Below are 17,796 nucleotides of genomic sequence, written 5' to 3'. Positions count from 1 at the left end.
ACTCTGGTTAAGTGTCGTCACGGGAGCGGTAATCCGTCTCCTCGTGCGCACTTACCAAGTAGGAAGTAGTTTTCAGACTGATTTATATTTAATAGAATTAAATACAAATACCTATTTTTACCAATTAAAATGTTATCTCTATAGATATCATTTAATATGTATTGCGAGCGTATCTTTATAGATACCTCGCGTAACGGATGACGCTAGCCGTCATCACGGATGACGCTGGGCGTCATCCCTCCTAATGTGAATGCACCCATGTGCATCACATCCGCAAGGGTTGGTCACAAATGTGCACCACACCCGAGTGTTGTGTTTAATTACTATTATTTAGTAATTGACCATCCCCTGAAGTACACTAAATGTACTTAACGGGGACTGTGTAACATTTAGGGCAACTTTAGTCCGTTACAACTTCAATGTTGATTAATCAACATTAATACCCTTCGCATTGACTGTAGCGTCTATGCGTGATGAGCAAGAGCTAGATTGGGGTTTAGTCTGGGCACGCCAGCTTGGACGGGACGGCGTGCGTACCGCGGCAGGGTTAGCGTGGTGGAGCTTTACAACGTCACCCGACTTACGGACGTTGACAGGCTGAAGGCGTACCTGAAATGGCATATTCCGGTTGCCGTGGCATTAGAGGATATGGATACATGAACTCCCGACTCCAGGACCTCTACGGCTTGGCGACTGACCCTCAAAATGGCGGGGTGTCCGGAGTCCCTACGCGACATTACCCGCATTTCGGGTTTGGCCGACCGGTCATTCTTTTGCACTTCGTCGTTGGAGGGCGTCTCCACAACACCACAAACGTGGCAATCTAGGGCACATCATAGTTCGGTGCCGATATGATGCGGCGCATTAATGCGGGCCAGGGAGCACGGTAGCTACCGAAAAAGAAGTGGTCCAGTTGGCGGATTTGGCGCCACCCAATGAATTCATGAAGGATATCATGCAGATGGCGGCTAAACGCCTCGTCATCTAGTGCGCTAACGAACAGAAAACGCAAGCAGCTGTCACACCCAGAGCGGGCGGAGACCGACCACTTCCGGCTCATGGACTCCGGACGTCGCCCGCTTCCGCCAGTACACTGCATCGCAGTCTCCGGCCCTGTCTTTCATCCCACCAGCACCTAAGACGCTGTGGGTCACGGTTCCGGTGAAGGGGAGACGCAAATTATTTGCGCCCCCACGAGCGGATGGTCTACGCACTCCAGTTATTCGCGTTTGTAGATCTTGTGGACGACTTGGAAAAAAAGAGACTAAACCCGTGAATCCTATGAACACCCGACGGGTAGCGGCTTCGGCCGACGTGGGATTCCGGCAATAGGCTATCACGGAATTGTCGGCGGAAGAGAAGGCACAGCTGCACCTCGTATAGGCTCCGCCGGCCAAGCAGCCTTCGGCTCCATAGCGGTGGCGCTCAAGCAAGGAGAGCGAGCAGTATTGCGGATTCGATAGGAGTAAGCGTGTGCGCCCGCTTTGTGCTGTCGGCCGTCGGGCACGTCCCGCGTGAACTACCCCCAAGCGAGTACGGAATGGTCGGATGTCGCCCCCGTCTTGGCTGGACACCAAAAGTCAAGCTGCCATCGACCCATGTCTCCTAACGACAATCCGCGTGATGTGCGGGCCCGACACTTCGAGGCAGAAAAAGCCATTGAAGCAAGGCTCAACGCGACAGGTTGTACATCTGGAGCTGCCAGCAAGGATCCTGATTAGTGGTGCTTGCTACGGTTAGTTGCAGCAAACGTTCTCAGAATTCAAACGACATTTAAGAAGCCGAAGATACAAGAAAGCCGCACAGTTCTCCGCACTGGTATGGCTAAGCCATGTCTAGTACGGCGCGCACATCACGGTGCAGATCCGGGGGAGTCGTCATACCGTTAATGCGTTGTCGGAGCTCGGCAATTTTGCCCTTGAACTCGATAGGGTTCCAATATGTCTGCGCCCCACCGTGCGTAGCAGCAGGGTCGCGCTGGCTGCTGTCCCCGCTGTCACTGCGTGGGGATGAAAACTTCGGAGCCGCGGGAGTGTCCCCTGCCCCCGCGTCGTTGCGCCGTACCTGGGGTCTCGTATGTACATACGCCGAAGAATGGCCCCCTAAAAGTGCAGAATAAACGGCAATTGTGCATCCACAGTTTTCGCCGAACGTATCACCGCGATGCACTCATCTAGTTGTGAGGGAACTTGCTGACCAGTCTCCTGCACTTCGCCCCCACGCGAGGTGGTGCAGGGCCGGTCAATGGAGCATTCCCATAGTAACTGGCTGGTAGTGCCGTACGAAAGGACAACACATTTTCGTTGGAGGAAGTAAGCCGCCATCGCCATCAGCTCACTGCATCCCCAAGAGTGCTTCGGCACCGCGTCCTCACGCCGGATGGTGTGGCGGCTAATTCCAAGTACCACCGAAACTATTTTTTGGAGTCATGCGCATTTCTACCAGGCCACGTTGCCGCATTGTAATGAAATACTTGTAGGACGGAGTGATCGCAATTCACTCCTAAACTGAAACGACCAGTCCAGCGAATGCCGCGTTTGATGTTAGAGAATGCCGCGTTTGATGCTAGAAGTAATCCCGGTGAGACTGGGATTATGGTCGGCGGGGTCATGGTCGACTAGCGCTTGTGCTAACGACTCCGCCATGCAGTTCCCGGACGATGACGCAGTTACAGACCGAAAGTCCAACTCCTCCTCCACTCTGAGAAGCCCCATGACCGCTAGGACCCTGTTGCAATTTGAGGTAGCGGTCCCCCTACCAGTGAACAAAAGGATCAATTCCCTCGGGTTATGCGGACCACGCTGGAACCAGCATCTAAAGGCGTAGAGGTTATGGAGGTAGTGTCCCCTCAGGGGCCATCGGTGTTCATCCCAGACCCGCGCGACGAGTGACCGGAACTTTGGCCGGCGAAGGCTCAAGTTTCCTTCCCGCGTGAGCGCAGTGGACATGACGCCTGGCTCTTGGTGGCTCAGCGGGAATCGAATCTCCTTCTTAGTCTGCTGCGGCAGTTTCCGTATCCAGCGGAGGTGCTAGGTATAGTAAGGACTTAAGGCCTTCGCAGTCGAGTCACCGAGGAGTCAATGCGCGCCAGATTGGACGGCTAGACCACTGTATTCTCGCGTCAACAACTCATAACTGCGCTTTTCCCATCGATAATCGTGATGACTGGCGTCGGTTACGCCAACCCGGGTTTGGAGGCGATACAGTTTTAGAACAATGCGATGTAACCAACAAACTCCGGCTGACTCGCCATAATTTGTGTTAAGATGTGAAAGCTTACTGGTCAAGAGGATATCGCGGACAATGCAACGCTTTCACACCTCGTGCGGCACCTCGACGCGCTCCGATTGGTAGCGTGGTATATGCAGCGTCAGCACCTGATGTGGACTTGGGTGCGGTAGCCCACTACTTCTCCGTGGCATTTGACCATGGCGGGATCAATCCCGATCCTGTGGCATCAGTCACCGGCCGTCAGAACAGACGGCCGCTCATAGACATTGGATGCTAACGGGCGCCACAAACTGCTCCAGTGTGCGGACGGGGCGGACAAACCCCACCGGGCATGGCGGCCTGGCGTCCGGAACCGCGGGATTGAATTACAGAACCTCCGTGGCTTACGATCCGTCCGCTAGCTTGGCTTGTGCAGAAGACGCATGTCAGCAGTGCTGAGGAAGCGGGCCTTCTCACGGCTACCTGGACGAAAATCTGGGGACCGCGGCAGACCGAGTTCAGGTCGCCGCTGTCCTATTGAGGTGTCGACAAGAGCAAATGAACGGGGTCGCCATTTTTTTAAACCCATTATTGCTGATTGTGTCAAGCCCTAGGAGCCGGACCGTTAGATGCATCGGACCATCGCGGTGGAATTTGCCGACTTCATGTTAGTTAATGTGTACGCACCAAATGACTACAAAGACCGGGAGCTATTCTATACTGCGCTGCAACAGTGGTCGTGGCAGGGGAAAGACAGTATTCTTGCGAGTGACTTAATTGTGTGCAATGCCCGCAGCTCGACCGCCTCGGGGTCTTACGGTCCGGAAGGCCTGAGAACGCGGCGCTCCAGTGGCTCCTTTTCCGTCTTCGGATGGAGGACGCGCGTACGCTTATGGACTCAGACGACGATGACGACGAGGCCTTGGACCCGACGGCTTTCTTCACGTATTGGGGACCAGGTACGAATAGCCGTATCGACCGATCTACGTGCCGCAATCCTGGACAGCAGCCGTCCAGGGGGTTTCAGTCGAGGAGCCATTAGTACCTTCAGACCACCAATGGGTGCGGCTGCACATTCAGGGATGTGACCAACCTCAATGGGCCCGCCTGGGAACCCGGTTCGTGACGTATCTTATGAAACATACGCATCCTGAGAAGAACCTATCTCAGTTACGAGACAGGCTCGTCGCAGCGGGGGTGGGGAAGTCGGTGACGGCAGCCGCATGGGACCAAACGGTACAGCAGTGTGTCAGATGTGTTCGAAAGGTAATGAAACGAGAGGCGCAACGGCGACAAGGAGCTGTTCAGCGGCTTACAGCCCAGCGCAGAGAGCACCTTATGACGCGAAAGGAGCTGTTAGCTGTCACGGTGGAGGAGGCTGGAGAGGATAACATAGTTCGAATAGGGCAACGGCTGGACCAGACAATGGAGCGGCTTCCGTGAAAATCCCCGCGCGTCTCCAACTGAGAGAGAGACCAAACCATCACAGCCATTCGTCGTTTCGGGGCGGCATTAGCTCGTCCACGGAGGCGATCCGCCTTAGTCGTTCCTTGAAGGATTGATTATTCCTCTTCGTAAAAAGGGAGACTCCGACGATGCAATGGATTGTTGTCCAATTGCACTCCGGCAGACGGGATTTGAAGTCAAGAACCAAGTAATCGCGACACGGGTGCAGCGATTTTTGGGGACATCAATTGAGGCTATGCAGCAGGGGTTTGTACATGGGACGGCAGATGCGTAAGAAGACATAATGATGCTGGTTATTCTCGAGACAGTCGACGCCGAATCTGAGCTGGAGGCACTCCGGAGTCGGACGGTCCTATTGCTTTACTTTCGGAAGGCCTACGACACGGTCTCACGAAATTTTCACATCAGCACTTTCGCGGTTTGGACTCTCGAGCGCCTTCGTGGCAATGGTTCGTAATCTACACGAGGAAACGACAGCACAATTTGTTTTCAATAGAGACCTCTCGACACCCCAGCCGGTTATTTCCGGGATACGGCAGGGATGTTCGCTTGCCCCGTTGCTCTTCATTCTCGCAGCAGAAATACTCGCGCTGCGATCGAACAAGACGACCGGATCACCGTCTTCCCAGTGCCGAGAGGCAAGGGCACACGAGCATTCAGCGTTCGTCGATGACTCCACCGTCTTTCTGACACAGGCGCAGCAACTACCACTCGTTATGTCGAAGTGGAGCGGTTTGGGCAATTACCAGGCTTACGAGTCCATCCGGCCATACGTAAATTATCTTCCTGAATACGGCTGTGGCCATGACGGAATATAATGGAATACCGGCTCTAGAGCATGGTGACACAGTGCGATATCTGGGGTAGGCGGTTGGAACAGGACCGCTCACTGATGCGAACTGGGCGGCGCGGATACGTAACTTCGCAACTCCAGCTATTTACTGCGTCACAACTCGCAACCGCTGTGGAGGCCAGGGTATTACTTCTGAGCGTAATCATGCTAACAGCGGAGTTGTTCAAGACAGCCGTTTTTGAGATCCCAACATAGGCTGAGCGCCAGCTACGCAACCTTCAAAAACAATTTCTATGGAGGCACTCCACCAACACGGACGATAGTCGACACAAATCTAACCCAGCTCTGTTGTAAACGCCTAAACCAGCGAGCAGGGTAGGGTTGGCGTTAAGTCCCGTGCAAGACGCAGCGAGTCAAACATGCCATCCTGTGGCTCACCCAACGCCAAGATATCTATTTGATGATGCGGCAGGCTTGTACCTTTCGTGGAGCACCAGGTAGGGTGTCGCCGCGCCCAGACACAACACAAAGGCAACAAACCCCAAATGGTCCACTAAAGCAATTACTCGAACCCTAGTTGCGACCAACAATGCCGGATCGGGTTGAGGAGCAGCGGCAGTACACGCAAGGTCTCACTGACCTGACGGCAAGGGATGCTAGCTGGACTACGTCGGAGGAATCGATAGTGCAGATTTCAGGGCCCTGGCCGCCTGCGCTGACACTAGAAGAGAAGGCGTTCTGGACCACGTACTTTCAACTAACAATTCTTGGATACGTGACCAGACTGAACACGTCTTACAACTCAAAAAGTACGGCAGAAATTGACCCTGTGCCGTAGCGGATCTTCAGATGCGACGGATTGGGGACCGGACGTACTTATCCTTCCGGCTGTTGGTATGACTATGCATCGACAAGCTAAGCTGCGGCGCTGGGGTATCGTGATTCTCCTTAGCGCTCCGAGATTGGAAATCGGTGAGCGCATTGGGGCACAGCGGCTCGTAGTGCCGCGTCACCCACATCAACTATCCCAGGCGTACACGTGGGACTGTGTCACGACAGGCCACACTCAAGGGGTTTACATAGCTCCAGACTCCGACAAGCGAGGTACGGTTGACCTGGAGCAAGGGAGTAACGACATCCACTGGCGCATCGCGGCAACCAACACCGAGGATCCCAGTACGACAGCTGACTGTCGGAAGCTCCGAAGGGCTCAAGCGGCTAAAGGCATCGTTTTCAGGCGCATCATTTCCTACATGTTGCCCTGGAGCGTACCTGACTCCACTGAGCACAAACACGTTATCCCCGTACTGAGGAAACAACCGTTCATAGGTGCAAAGGATCGGCTTATACACTGACGGAGACGTTGTGAGGGCTCCACAGCTCGGCGCACCAAGTGCATGGCAGACCGCGGGAATCAAGCAGGCGCCTCCAGCGGCCAGAGATAATGGCAACATGCTTACGGAGTACCAAGCCTGGGTCACGTATCACGTTGCACTACGGCAACTCCGCCTGTACCCTGCAGACCGGGAACGTGACAACAGTTGCCGTAAGCTACACTGCTGTTGCGGAGTGAAAGATACGCTGGAACACGCGCCCCTGCGCGCAAGCCTGTTGGCAGAAGATCATCTGCCATTGGACTAGAGAAACGATGCGAGCAAGGGGATCTCCACATATTCCTAGACCACCGCGCGAGCAGGCGAGCACAGGAGCTTTCCAAAGTAACTATGGAACAGCTTCGCCGAGATCATCCGGATGGAAATTATCTGGTTCATCGTGAGCAGCATCTGCATCACCACCTTATAGGTTCAACGAATCAAGTGACATCCCAGCATGCGGTGACTATCGACGGCAGCATCGCAGAGTTTTGGGAAACCAGTATGAGCAGCTCATAGCTATAAAGAAGCGGGAAAGTCGGCGAACTGACTTCCAACTACACGGTACACGTCTGATAGAATGCCAGCGCCAGCTCGCGAGACAACCCCGAGAGCCGTCACCAACAGTGACAAGTCCCGTACAACTACCGGACTCGACTAAGGAACCGGCGTTCCTAATCAGGCTTAAGAAATTTCAGACATCATGTTACCCATAAATGGATCAATAAAGATGTAATGATTACAAATTTAGGCATACGAATAAAAATTGGAAAACTGCGCGACGTTGTCTCTCTCACCTCCTTAAAGTGCACGGAAAATTTCGTCGAACTGTTTGCTAAAAAGTGCATAATAAATTCCGTTGTAGATCGTAAGAAATCACGCCGTGGGCAGAACGTTTTGAAAATTTTGAATTTTACAAAGGCTACTTCAACCAAAGCGATACCTCTCTGAAGGCGACTCAATCTGGCTTCGTCCGTCACGCCTCCGCAAACGCATACTTATTGATTAAGTCATATCCTGAATGCATCACTTTATTACATATATGCTAAATAGAATTTTCCCTTTTAAACGATTGATAAGTCTCATGTTGATCATATATTGTCTTATTCACAAAGACAGTCGATTTTATCAGAGCTTTTTGGCTTGACCACTCTATTTGGTGCATTTGACACAGGTCAAATTGGTATGATAAGTAGTGACAGCGCAGCGGCGTAGATGTGTATCCGTGACTTGAGACGATATGCTGTGCCATAATTAGTTCAGCTTCAAGCTACATATTCGTCCACTGTGGTCGGACGTTTAAATTATCAACATGCCACTGAAGTGCTTGACAGCATTACAGCTCCTCAAAATTACTCATGTATACGCTTTAGGCGATGTGACCGTGTTACTTAGCATTCCCTAACGAAGGAAGCGAGAAACACATTATATTATGTGAAAATCGTTCACTTGTAACTTCAAGCCACTGATGTAGAAACCTTTAATTTTTGGCTTTCTGGAAAAGGGAAAGAAAATTGGTTATTCATTCTTACACATGGACGATGTCCACATAAAATGTTTAACGAATTCAATGATCCGAATATTTTCATACGTTGCATGCTGTCAGACGAGCGTACATCTTAGTATACGGCCTTGCTTAATAATCTAGGCGTAAATGTGTTTGCGTTGAATATGACAATCAAACAAAACCTAAGAATTGAATCTCCTCAAGCATTTCCAATAGAATTTTAAGCAACCACTGCTTCCAGTACACTCACCGGTCTGCCACTTCAAATAAATTAGTTTTTTTCTTCAACACTTGAGCGAGGGCACGACGTCTGTAGAAAGAAAAGCTGCATAGAACAATACTTAATCGTGTGGCCTCCTTCGAGCAGGAATGCAATCGTTGATTGGTCAATATATCGGGGTCCGCCACCAAGTTTTTTGCTTGAGTACCTCTCCTCTTCGAAGAACTTCTTGATTTCCTTGGACGTATGCCGAATTCCGACCCGATCAAGCCCCTACGCGTAGGTCTCATTGGCGGCGGCCGAATCGGAAAGGTGCATGCGCAAAGCCTTAAGCGTGTCGGTGCCGTAATTGAAATCGTACGTATTTATCCATCTCTTGATTAATCTCTTGACCTGAATCACACCGCTGGATTAGATCGCCGACCCTGTGGGTGACGTGGCCGAAACTGTGGCTGGAGAGTATGGTATCTCTAAATGGAGTAAGAATGCTTCCGACGTCTTCTGCGCCGACATTGATGCCGTTATCATCTGCTCTCCGACTGCTTTGCATGCGGAGCACATCGTTGAGGCTGCTAAACACAAAAAACACATTTTTTGCGAGAAACCCATTGATTTTAGTGTTGCCGTCGTCAACAATGCCATTAAAGCGGTGTGTGGCTAAAGTATGAGTTTTGATTGGTACCGCTATATCTTAATACGTGCAATGATGTAACTTAAGGTGGACGATGCTGGCGTGAAGCTCATGATCGGTTTTAATCGACGCTTTGACGCAAACTTTGCCCGCATTAAGCAAGCCATTAACCGTGATGAGATCGGTAAGGTCAGCATGCTGCGCATTACTAGCCGCGATCCGAGTCCTCCTCCAATTGAGTACGTCAAGGTGTCGGGTGGACTCTTTTGTGACATGACAATTCACGACTTTGATATGGCGCGCTTCCTTATCGGTGGCGAGGTCGAAGAGGTCTATGCTATGGCACAAAGCAATGATCCCAATATCGAAGCTGTGGGTGACATCGACACGGCCATTGTGCTGCTAAAGTTCCACAACGGTGTCATCTGCAACATTGAAAATAGCCGCAAGGCCGTGTTCGGTTACGACCAGCGTGTGGAGGCGCTTGGATCAAAGGGCTCGGTAAATTGTGGTAATATTCACCCCAACCAAGTTGTTGTTTCAACACAAGAGAGCGTGCGCCGTGATCTGCCGCTGTACTTTTTCCTGGAACGCTACATGGACGCTTATGTCAAAGAGATGGAGGAATTCGTTCGCGTGTGCACTACCGATGCACCGGTTCCCGTGGGGGGTGATGCTGGCCGTGAGGCTTTACTTCTGGCCCTTGCTGCGAATAGGTCTCTCGCTGAGAATCGCCCCGTTAAAGTTGAAGAGCTGCGGAAGCTAGCTTAATCCTGGTCCCCGCAAAGCTCTTGTCTGCTGGTACAAAACAGCTGTTATCCAAATCATGTGACCCTCTGTAAAACAAATTTTCTATTTGGTTTACTGTGCAAAAAAAATGATTTTTAATAAAACGAAATTTGAAAGTTATTGGGGCAATGATACACGTCTCAGTATTGCGTTAAATGGCTAATAGAGCTAAAAAAAGTTTGTACGTACTCTGAAAGTAGGCAATGCCGAGTTATATTTTTTTGGTTTAATGAAGAATTATCCTTTTTTTAAGGGCTTATTTAATTCTTAGTATAACAATGTATTGGCTTTTTACTCGTCAGATTTGAATAAACAAAGTGCTATTCGTCAAAGAATAGCTGGCGTGCTAAATTCTTCCCAACTTCCGTCGATGCCTATAATTAAAACACGATTGTGTCTAACATAGCACCAAGGCATTGAACCGTGTTAAGGGCCATAAGGTCGTACACGTCGCTTTCCAAATGCTTCTTTGGGTCCAGCTTGCCGACATTAAGCACTTCCAGCTCCTCGGGTGTTTTTTCTTCCTCCTCCTGAACGCGCTTATTGTACTGCTCCGTAAGCGCCAGCATACTCTACATCAGACGCACCAAATTAAACAATAAGACTAATTGGATTGTGGTAGATATCGCTAATGGTGTTTCGTAAATGTACCTCCACAGTTTTCTCGTTTTCCTCGGAGTGATCCTCAAATTTTTTTAGCACGAGACCGTCACTCCACGTATTCTTGTGCAAATTCATAAGCATTTGCTCCTCAAGCTCATTCTTGCGGTAGTCGATCGCGATCGAATAGTAGTGACGATTCAAGCCGTGAATGAGCGCCTGAATTGACGGTTTGTTCAAGTGACCTATATTGGAAGTAGTTTGCCGTGGCTCCTGCCCCATCATCATGAGCTGTGGATTGATTAGGCGGAAGGCATCAATGACCACCTTGCCCTTGACACTTTGTATAGGGTCCACAACAACAGCCACAGCGCGTGGGTTTAAAGCCTCAAAACTTTGCTGTGTGTTAATATCCACGCCTGATAGCCAGCAGCCAAAACCTGGATGCGAATGATACCAGCCTACAACCATCTCAGCTCTGCCCGTTTGCTTTAGCATTTCCAGCATTTTCATCTGGAAAACCGGGTCCACGGCCTCGACACTCACGCCTGTGCCGCTCTGAGGCATGGCAAAAACATCAATGCAGTTTACAGTATAGTCATCAACAAATTCGCCAAGCATTAAGCCCATAACTTCCATCGGAACGCCGGCGCGACCTGGTGAAAAAAAAACATGAATAAATAATCGGCGACAGCAAAATGAGCCGAGTCATTTATACCGTGCTTTAGCATTTTTAGCAACGCTAACGATGAAATGTGGACTTTTTCAGCAGTATCGACCAGAGGACCGTCAGCACCTGGGCCTCCCTGTCCTGGGAGGCCCGGAAGGTTGCCAAAGAGACGCTGGAGTCGGTCCATTGTTGAAAAAGAATCTAATGTGTGGGGGATTTACAATGTGGACACACTAAATAACTTGTTTCCCAAGACGTAAAAGCAAGATGGAAACCCCGCCTCGAGTGAGCAATTCACCGACGCCAGCGGCTTCAAAGAAGTTGCACGCACGAATTAAGCGCCAGATGGAGAGCGAAATGGACGTTGAAGTGAAGTCAGAAATTAGTCGCATGGGTGACGAGGTGCTCGTTCACGCGGCTGCCATGAAGCCGCTCGTTGACGACTATGACGATGACGATCTTGACTAAAGAGAAAGGTGTAAATGTAGCATATTAACAATCTTGGGTTCAGTCTATCACGATAAAAAGAAGCAGGGTCTGAAGAAATAATCGACGATTTAATATTGAATGACGTTTATCATAGCTTCTCACTCGTTTGGTCAGTCTCTTTAACAGCGGTAAAAAAGACACAGTCAAAGACTGTCTTCATCATGCTCTTGACATTGTTTGTGTAAATACACTCAAGTTGGGACTCTTTCTGAATGCGGAAGTTGTACGTGGTCATGACATGCTTGATCTCTTCATACGAAAGCTCAACGGACTGCCCATAGCGCTCATCATCATCACCACTTGAATCTTGCCAGTGGTATAGCAAAGGACCCAAGTTGATCCAGTAGCCACCCGGCTTAAGCATACGCTCGAATGCGGCAATGTACTCGATTACGTTCGGGGCTGCATCAATGAAAAAACACGTCACAATGCAGTCCCAGCATTCTGTCAGCCGTCATAAAAACTATCAGTAATAACTCTTCTAACCGGGAAGGATAATTGCAATGTACCTTTGTCGTCTGCGTACGCCTCAAGGAATTCACCAGCACACATGGAAAAGTCAAGCGCAACGGTAGTGCCGTGACTGCGACCTAAAAGTTCTGCGGGTGCTACGTCTGGGATTGTCACGGGGCGCAGCAAGTCGGTGACTGTCAGTGCATTGGATGGATTGTGGATCCATGGATAGATTTCAAACTGTTGAGGCTGCGAGACCCTATAAATATGAGCACAAGTGATAGTTAAATAAAGCATTGACAATTTGCTGAACAACATCCTACCAATTGAGGATAAAATTGCTTGCGAAGAGCATCTGATACGAGAACTCGTTACCCTGGACTGCATAGCCCCTCGAGGCGATCTCCAGTGCTAATCGTCCTAATCCTGCTCCAGGAAGCAGCACACGGGGCCGATTCGTCCTATCAAAAGTGCTTAAGAGATGATTTTCGAATGTCCTCAACAACAATCTTACTGGTCGTCTGCATCCACCGTCAGGACACGACGCAGCTCTTTGATTACGGGCGTATAGCACATTTCACGTTCCTTCTTACCCTGTAGCATTGTAGCATAGCATCAAATATAGTGACAAAAGCGCACAGAAAAGTCCTGTTTTCAGCTAACGGACCTCGTCAGACCAATCGCGCACAAACTGATGCAACGTGCTCTTTAACTTCGAAAAGTGGCGAGGAGGACTCTGCAACGGCGTTTTTGGCGTGACATTGGGCAAATCGACTGCAGGACCAGTCTCTAATTGCACCTGCACCACGCGATTAAAGACGATCTGATTCTGATGTGTCGCGTTCACGAAGTGGTGCAGGTTACGGAGCGTAGAGGATGGTGGAAGGCGCCATTGCATCTCACTCGGCATTTTCTGCATGTTCTTCTTGCGCCGGTAGATCTCGCGCATCATGTATGACTCATATTCGCGGAACGATAACAGCACTGACTTGTAATGATCTTGCTCTTCCGGATCCTGCTCCATTGCTCGAGATGAAAATGTGCACCACACTATCTAAAACGCAAAACGACCACAGTGACCATGTCTCACGGCCGCATCTTGCCGCTCGGTAAGTGCTGCGTGGCATTTCGATCTTCAGCTGTTACCTTTGTTGTGGTGATCTATTGATTTTGACGAGCTCTCCTTTTCTTTGTATGGTGTGCAATTTGCAGAGCTGATTGACAAATGCATTGGCTCTAAACTCTGGATCGTTATGAAAGGCGACAAGGAATTCTTTGGTACGCTTCGGGGCTTCGACGACTACGTTAGTAAGCATTAGAAAAAAATAATTAGTCTTGTTGCATGTCAATCAAGAAGATCCTTTAACGGATTGCTGGTTTCTGATATTAGATATGGTGCTGGACGACGTTACGGAATAGTATGTGGCGATTGCGGCAACATACGATCGACGAAATACTTACTAATTGCTAATTTTTATTTTACTAGTGAGATCACTCCCGAGGGCAAGCGTGAAGTGAAGCTCGACCAGGTTTTGCTGAATGGCAACAATGTGTGCTTGGTATACATAATCTACTACTTTAGTACGTTATATGCAGCATATAACACTTGTGCGCTTTGTTGTAGCTTGTGCCTGGTGGCTTCCCGACAGCCGACTAGGTCACTGATCGTAGGTTATTCTTGTAGGAAAAGAGAAAGCAGCAGCTGAAGGTAGTAAAGGTCTTCATTTTCTGAAGGCTTCAAAATGACGCAAAGACAATGACAATACAGTCTACACATGATCTTGTTCATTTACATATCGACTTTGCATGCTTCGAAACATGAACACGTCTAAAGCGTGGCTTGTAAATTATTTTAAGTCAACTTCAAAGCTCGTCGTCTATTGTTTACTTCTTGGCCTTCTCGGCATTAGATGCCTTCAATGCACGCCGATTAAGGAGCTTAATATAACGATGCTGTTCCTTCTCTTCAGCAATGTTGTCAAAGCCCGTGCGCTCTAGTTCACCGAGCGTGAGCTTGGGATCTAGCAGCGTAAAAAGCCACTGCGGGTATTCGGATTTCTCCCTCAGCACCGGGTGCGCGCCATCCTTAAGTATATTAGTAGGTACTACCTGTGAAAGGTCAACGATCTCCTCCACAACCGCATTACCTTTCGCTTTAGCTGCATACGAGCGCACGGCCACCAGCAGTGGCTTGGTCAGTCTCCGCGTGATCGCTGGCATTTTGCACCACTCACTCGGTTTCTTGAAATACGAAATTGGTTTTTTATCGCTTTTCATCAATACTATGGGCAAGCCGAAAAAGCGGAAGGGTGCACGATCCTCAAACGCTGGCAAGGCCCAGGTATTTGCGCAGATATGCATGGATAACATGAGTTCACATAGTGAAAAGAAACAGCGTAATCTCCGCCGCATGCGTGTCGTGCAATTGCAGCGCTCGGTGGACCGTAAATTGCAAGACTTGCGTGCATTTCCCACACACTCGCCACCGCCAAAACCTCTACTGCGCAAAGGGCCAAAGCCGCCCTCCGAGTGGAAACTTAAAGGAGCAGCGCGACCAGCTGCTTTACTGGCTAAGATTGCGGCTGGAGAGCTAGACGAGTGCGGAGACGAGTACCCGAAGCCCGTGGAGACATTTGACTTGTACGAGAAGGCACTGAAGGAGGGCAAATTCGCAGAGTATAAAGAAACTAAGGAATATTTAAGGTACAGACTCGACAAATGGAAATCTAATGCGGTAGAGGCTGACATTTTTCTGCAGTATATTGAAGCAGCTAGCGGCGGCGTGTTGCGAGGCAGGGATGCCCGATCGAGGCATTAAAACGTACGAGTTATGTATGAACTTAGACACGATAGGATCGATTCAAACCTGTGAGGACTTCGCTTGTGCATTGGTTAACGAAAGTCGTGGAGAAGAGGTGCGGAAATTAATAGAAGAGCACAAGGACGAGAACTCAGCGATGCTGGCGTACTGTGAGGTGATCATTGAATACGTTTCGTGGGAAGTGTTGGAAGAGGAAGGGTCTTCAGAAGAGGTCGTGCGAAAGGCTTTGCATAAAGCTTACAAGCTGAACCCATTTATCGCCGTAGTCATCGCGTACCATGAGACGTTTTTCCAAGTCATCGAATACGTTAACGAGATTACGGATCCAAAGCGAGGATCGATTGAAGAAGCATTTAGATATGTATCGCAAAATATTGGTGTTTGGGTAGATACTGTGGGTGCATGGCAGTGGATTGAGAAGGAGCTCCACGAGATGGCCGAACCTGCTGCGACGAAGGATTATGTATCGGATGAAATGTTTCTTGGGATGTATACAACAGCCATTGAAATGCACAAAGAAATGCTCGCTGACGCTGAAGCAGACAGTCACGATATTGTAGCAGACGATGGAGACGGACTTTAAAATATAAAGCCTCTCTAAGAGCGTCTGTGTCAGTATAGCTGTTTCATTAAATAAATTCTTGGTGTTAAATTTGATCGTTTGGATTGGGCATAACTGGATGGACTAGGCACTCAAAAGCGATTTTAGCAGCACACAATTCGTATTGCAGAAAAGGGTTTTACAAACTAGATTCAACGAGTCAAATATATCGTGAAACCTATTCCTCGACGTACTTGGCGAAGAGATTCTCAGGATTGGTCATGGCCTTAAACTCCAAATTATTGCCACTTGGATCTTTTAAAAACATTGTCCACTGTTCTCCTTTGCGACCGACAAAGCGTAGGCGAGGCTCAATAAAAAATTCAATTTCCAGCTCTTGGACGCGCTTAGCAAGCGCATGAAATGCGTCATTTGTCAGCGCAACACCATAATGTGGGACCGGCACATCGTCCGCATCTAGAAATGCGGTAAAACGTTAGCTGCAGATGATAATCTAATTTGCATGGAAAAACGGTCCTACCAACAGGGTTGAAATAGTCTACGCCACGATAGTCCTTATTCACTTCGTGCACAACGAGCTGGTGTCCAAACATATTGTAGTCCTTAAAAACAGAAGGTTTCGTCAGCAGCGTTCTTCGATTCACAACTGCTGATCAAGGTGACCTGCCACTGCTTGGACGAGCGTCCTTCGATGAAACCCAATTTGGCTCCGTAGAATTCTTTGGCTGTAAAAAGTGTTACGTCTACACGAAAGTGGTCCTAAACTTTCAAATCGCACCTTTTACTAGGTCGTGGACAGGTACAGCTAAGTGGAAAGGAGACACTGGTGAAGTCACGAACTTACTTCTGACAGGCTTTAGCGACGATGCGAGGTTGCACTGCAGCATGCCGATTACAAAGATGCTTTGAAATTGGCAAGAGGAAAACGAGTCACGTCTCGTTATTACAAAACAAACAGCCGTACTGTGTAACGGGGTGTATCGTTACATGAAATTAACACTTAAAGGTTGTTGATTAATATATTATCTAAAAGGTAGATAATATTTGGAGGATATTACTTAATATAGTAATGTTCAGAAACTTGGCCATGCTGTCCGGTTTGGACAGAGATGCCCTCCATTCGGCCATCGCCAAGTTCATACAACATGAACTTGACGAGATGAAGGAGAAGGTAGCCTTGCTTAATCAGCAAGGATCTCACCAGGCAGAACTGTTGAGGTTACAACAGGTACAGATCCCTGTACCTGGGATGACGCAAACGCGTCGTCCCGAAACCTAAAGGATTGACATCTTTAAGTATAGGGAGTCGAAGAAGACTCCCTCTTGAGATGGTTTGTCGAGTTAAACGATGCCATAAGGGCACGTCACATCATCGACGAGCAAATGCAAGTCGCATTCGCTCAATCAAATTTGGCAGGTCGTGCCAAAACTTGGGCATTGGGCCTCAAGTTGCGCGATCCATATGTCTTTGAGACGCTTAAGGCTTTTAAGCCCGACTCAAACAGACGTTTGAACCGCTTAGGGCTGAGTTCAGAGCTCGTTCAGAGCTTCTGAAAGTCAAGTAAGGCAAGCGTGATGTTCACGCATATGCCCGGCACATACGACTCTTAGCAAGTTGTATAACATATAACCCAGTCCACGAAAACACGTTAGTTACGGTGTTCATGCAAGGTCTGACGGATGGTCCCGTAAAGACCCACCTGTTCCGCTTGGAACTGGATACGCTTGAAGAAGCAATATCCGTTGCGGAACAGGAGGACTTTAGCTTGAGACAGGCTCAAGCTAGTTCGTCATCCTATCGTCCTCCAAGACGACACGAGTAAGGAGGTCCAGAACCCATGGACCTCTCTTACGTCGAAAGCGAGAGACCTCGCTTTTCGAGCAATATGCGATTGCAGAAATGCCATCGCTGCCAAAAATTAGGACATTACGCTCATGAGTGTAATGCCCCACGCCCAGCACCGAAAGGTACTGAACGTAATTTTGGACCGTATGCCAAAAAGGGCAACGGTCGCGGGTCCGACGTTGTTGCGAAATCGCAAAAGCGAGGCGGACCGCCAAAAAATGGACGGGGTCAGTAGGGGCGCAACGCCCTACTGATCCAGCAACCTCAAGAGAATTTGCAAATCTCTTGACTAAAGTTGCTCCAGACACACAATCATTATGTGTCTCTGCACCTGGTGATGAGGTATCCCTCATCACCTTGAAGTT

The 17,796-nt window shown here is 49.2% G+C and overlaps 9 protein-coding genes across 9 annotated transcripts; 5 read left to right on the top strand and 4 right to left on the bottom strand.

Annotated features, from left to right (window-relative positions):
- Positions 1–1,824: 1,824 nt before the first annotated feature.
- On the bottom strand, positions 1,825–2,324 carry CCR75_008114 (uncharacterized protein; the record flags this gene model as incomplete). Its single annotated transcript, XM_067966168.1, has 2 exons — positions 1,825–2,102; positions 2,153–2,324. The coding sequence occupies 2 exons, from the start codon at positions 2,322–2,324 to the stop codon at positions 1,825–1,827; spliced, it is 450 nt and encodes a 149-aa protein (XP_067815534.1).
- Positions 2,325–6,922: 4,598 nt separating this feature from the next.
- On the top strand, positions 6,923–7,111 carry CCR75_008115 (uncharacterized protein; the record flags this gene model as incomplete). Its single annotated transcript, XM_067966169.1, has 1 exon — positions 6,923–7,111. One exon carries the CDS (start codon positions 6,923–6,925, stop codon positions 7,109–7,111), a length of 189 nt encoding a protein of 62 aa, XP_067815533.1.
- Positions 7,112–8,745: 1,634 nt separating this feature from the next.
- CCR75_008116 (uncharacterized protein) lies at positions 8,746–10,110 on the top strand. Its single transcript, XM_067966170.1, has 3 exons — positions 8,746–8,927; positions 8,986–9,219; positions 9,289–10,110. The coding sequence occupies exons 1-3, from the start codon at positions 8,817–8,819 to the stop codon at positions 9,970–9,972; spliced, it is 1,029 nt and encodes a 342-aa protein (XP_067815536.1). The 5' UTR covers positions 8,746–8,816; the 3' UTR covers positions 9,973–10,110.
- Positions 10,111–10,370: 260 nt separating this feature from the next.
- Positions 10,371–11,447, bottom strand: CCR75_008117 (uncharacterized protein; the record flags this gene model as incomplete). Its single annotated transcript, XM_067966171.1, has 3 exons — positions 10,371–10,562; positions 10,642–11,246; positions 11,309–11,447. 3 exons carry the CDS (start codon positions 11,445–11,447, stop codon positions 10,371–10,373), a joined length of 936 nt encoding a protein of 311 aa, XP_067815535.1.
- Positions 11,448–11,527: 80 nt separating this feature from the next.
- On the top strand, positions 11,528–11,728 carry CCR75_008118 (uncharacterized protein; the record flags this gene model as incomplete). The annotated part of the gene is made up of 1 exon (XM_067966172.1): positions 11,528–11,728. One exon carries the CDS (start codon positions 11,528–11,530, stop codon positions 11,726–11,728), a length of 201 nt encoding a protein of 66 aa, XP_067815532.1.
- A 109-nt stretch (positions 11,729–11,837) lies between these two features.
- On the bottom strand, positions 11,838–13,226 carry CCR75_008119 (uncharacterized protein; the record flags this gene model as incomplete). Its single annotated transcript, XM_067966173.1, has 5 exons — positions 11,838–12,151; positions 12,259–12,461; positions 12,526–12,663; positions 12,717–12,796; positions 12,870–13,226. 5 exons carry the CDS (start codon positions 13,224–13,226, stop codon positions 11,838–11,840), a joined length of 1,092 nt encoding a protein of 363 aa, XP_067815531.1.
- Positions 13,227–13,283: 57 nt separating this feature from the next.
- On the top strand, positions 13,284–13,859 carry CCR75_008120 (uncharacterized protein; the record flags this gene model as incomplete). Its single annotated transcript, XM_067966174.1, has 5 exons — positions 13,284–13,311; positions 13,415–13,510; positions 13,536–13,620; positions 13,689–13,761; positions 13,827–13,859. The coding sequence occupies 5 exons, from the start codon at positions 13,284–13,286 to the stop codon at positions 13,857–13,859; spliced, it is 315 nt and encodes a 104-aa protein (XP_067815541.1).
- Positions 13,860–14,486: 627 nt separating this feature from the next.
- On the top strand, positions 14,487–15,606 carry CCR75_008121 (uncharacterized protein; the record flags this gene model as incomplete). The annotated part of the gene is made up of 2 exons (XM_067966175.1): positions 14,487–14,905; positions 14,961–15,606. 2 exons carry the CDS (start codon positions 14,487–14,489, stop codon positions 15,604–15,606), a joined length of 1,065 nt encoding a protein of 354 aa, XP_067815542.1.
- Positions 14,490–16,537, bottom strand: CCR75_008122 (uncharacterized protein). Its single transcript, XM_067966176.1, has 5 exons — positions 16,364–16,537; positions 16,249–16,310; positions 16,106–16,187; positions 14,961–16,041; positions 14,490–14,905 (listed from the first exon to the last, which is right to left on the bottom strand). The coding sequence occupies exons 1-4, from the start codon at positions 16,470–16,472 to the stop codon at positions 15,803–15,805; spliced, it is 492 nt and encodes a 163-aa protein (XP_067815752.1). The 5' UTR covers positions 16,473–16,537; the 3' UTR covers positions 14,490–14,905; positions 14,961–15,802.
- Between the last annotated feature and the right edge of the window lie 1,259 nt (positions 16,538–17,796).

This window comes from Bremia lactucae, linkage group LG16, assembly GCF_004359215.1.
Source record: "Bremia lactucae strain SF5 linkage group LG16, whole genome shotgun sequence".
Classification (NCBI taxonomy): domain Eukaryota; phylum Oomycota; class Peronosporomycetes; order Peronosporales; family Peronosporaceae; genus Bremia; species Bremia lactucae.
The sequence above is the reverse complement of the archived record's forward strand: the minus strand, read 5'-3'. Positions and strand labels throughout refer to the sequence as shown.

Excerpts from the sequence above, each read along its gene's own strand:
- CCR75_008122 (XM_067966176.1), bottom strand. The coding sequence starts at position 16,472 with ATGCTGCAGTGCAACCTCGCATCGTCGCTAAAGCCTGTCAGAAGTAAG. Across the intron at positions 16,311-16,363 it reads TGTCCACGACCTAGTAAAAG|CCAAAGAATTCTACGGAGCC; the intron begins GTGCGATTTGAA and ends CACTTTTTACAG. Across the intron at positions 16,042-16,105 it reads AGACTATTTCAACCCTGTTG|ATGCGGACGATGTGCCGGTC; the intron begins GTAGGACCGTTT and ends CCGCATTTCTAG.
- CCR75_008116 (XM_067966170.1), top strand. The coding sequence starts at position 8,817 with ATGCCGAATTCCGACCCGATCAAGCCCCTACGCGTAGGTCTCATTGGC. Across the intron at positions 8,928-8,985 it reads TCGGTGCCGTAATTGAAATC|ATCGCCGACCCTGTGGGTGA; the intron begins GTACGTATTTAT and ends CCGCTGGATTAG. Across the intron at positions 9,220-9,288 it reads TCAACAATGCCATTAAAGCG|GTGGACGATGCTGGCGTGAA; the intron begins GTGTGTGGCTAA and ends ATGTAACTTAAG.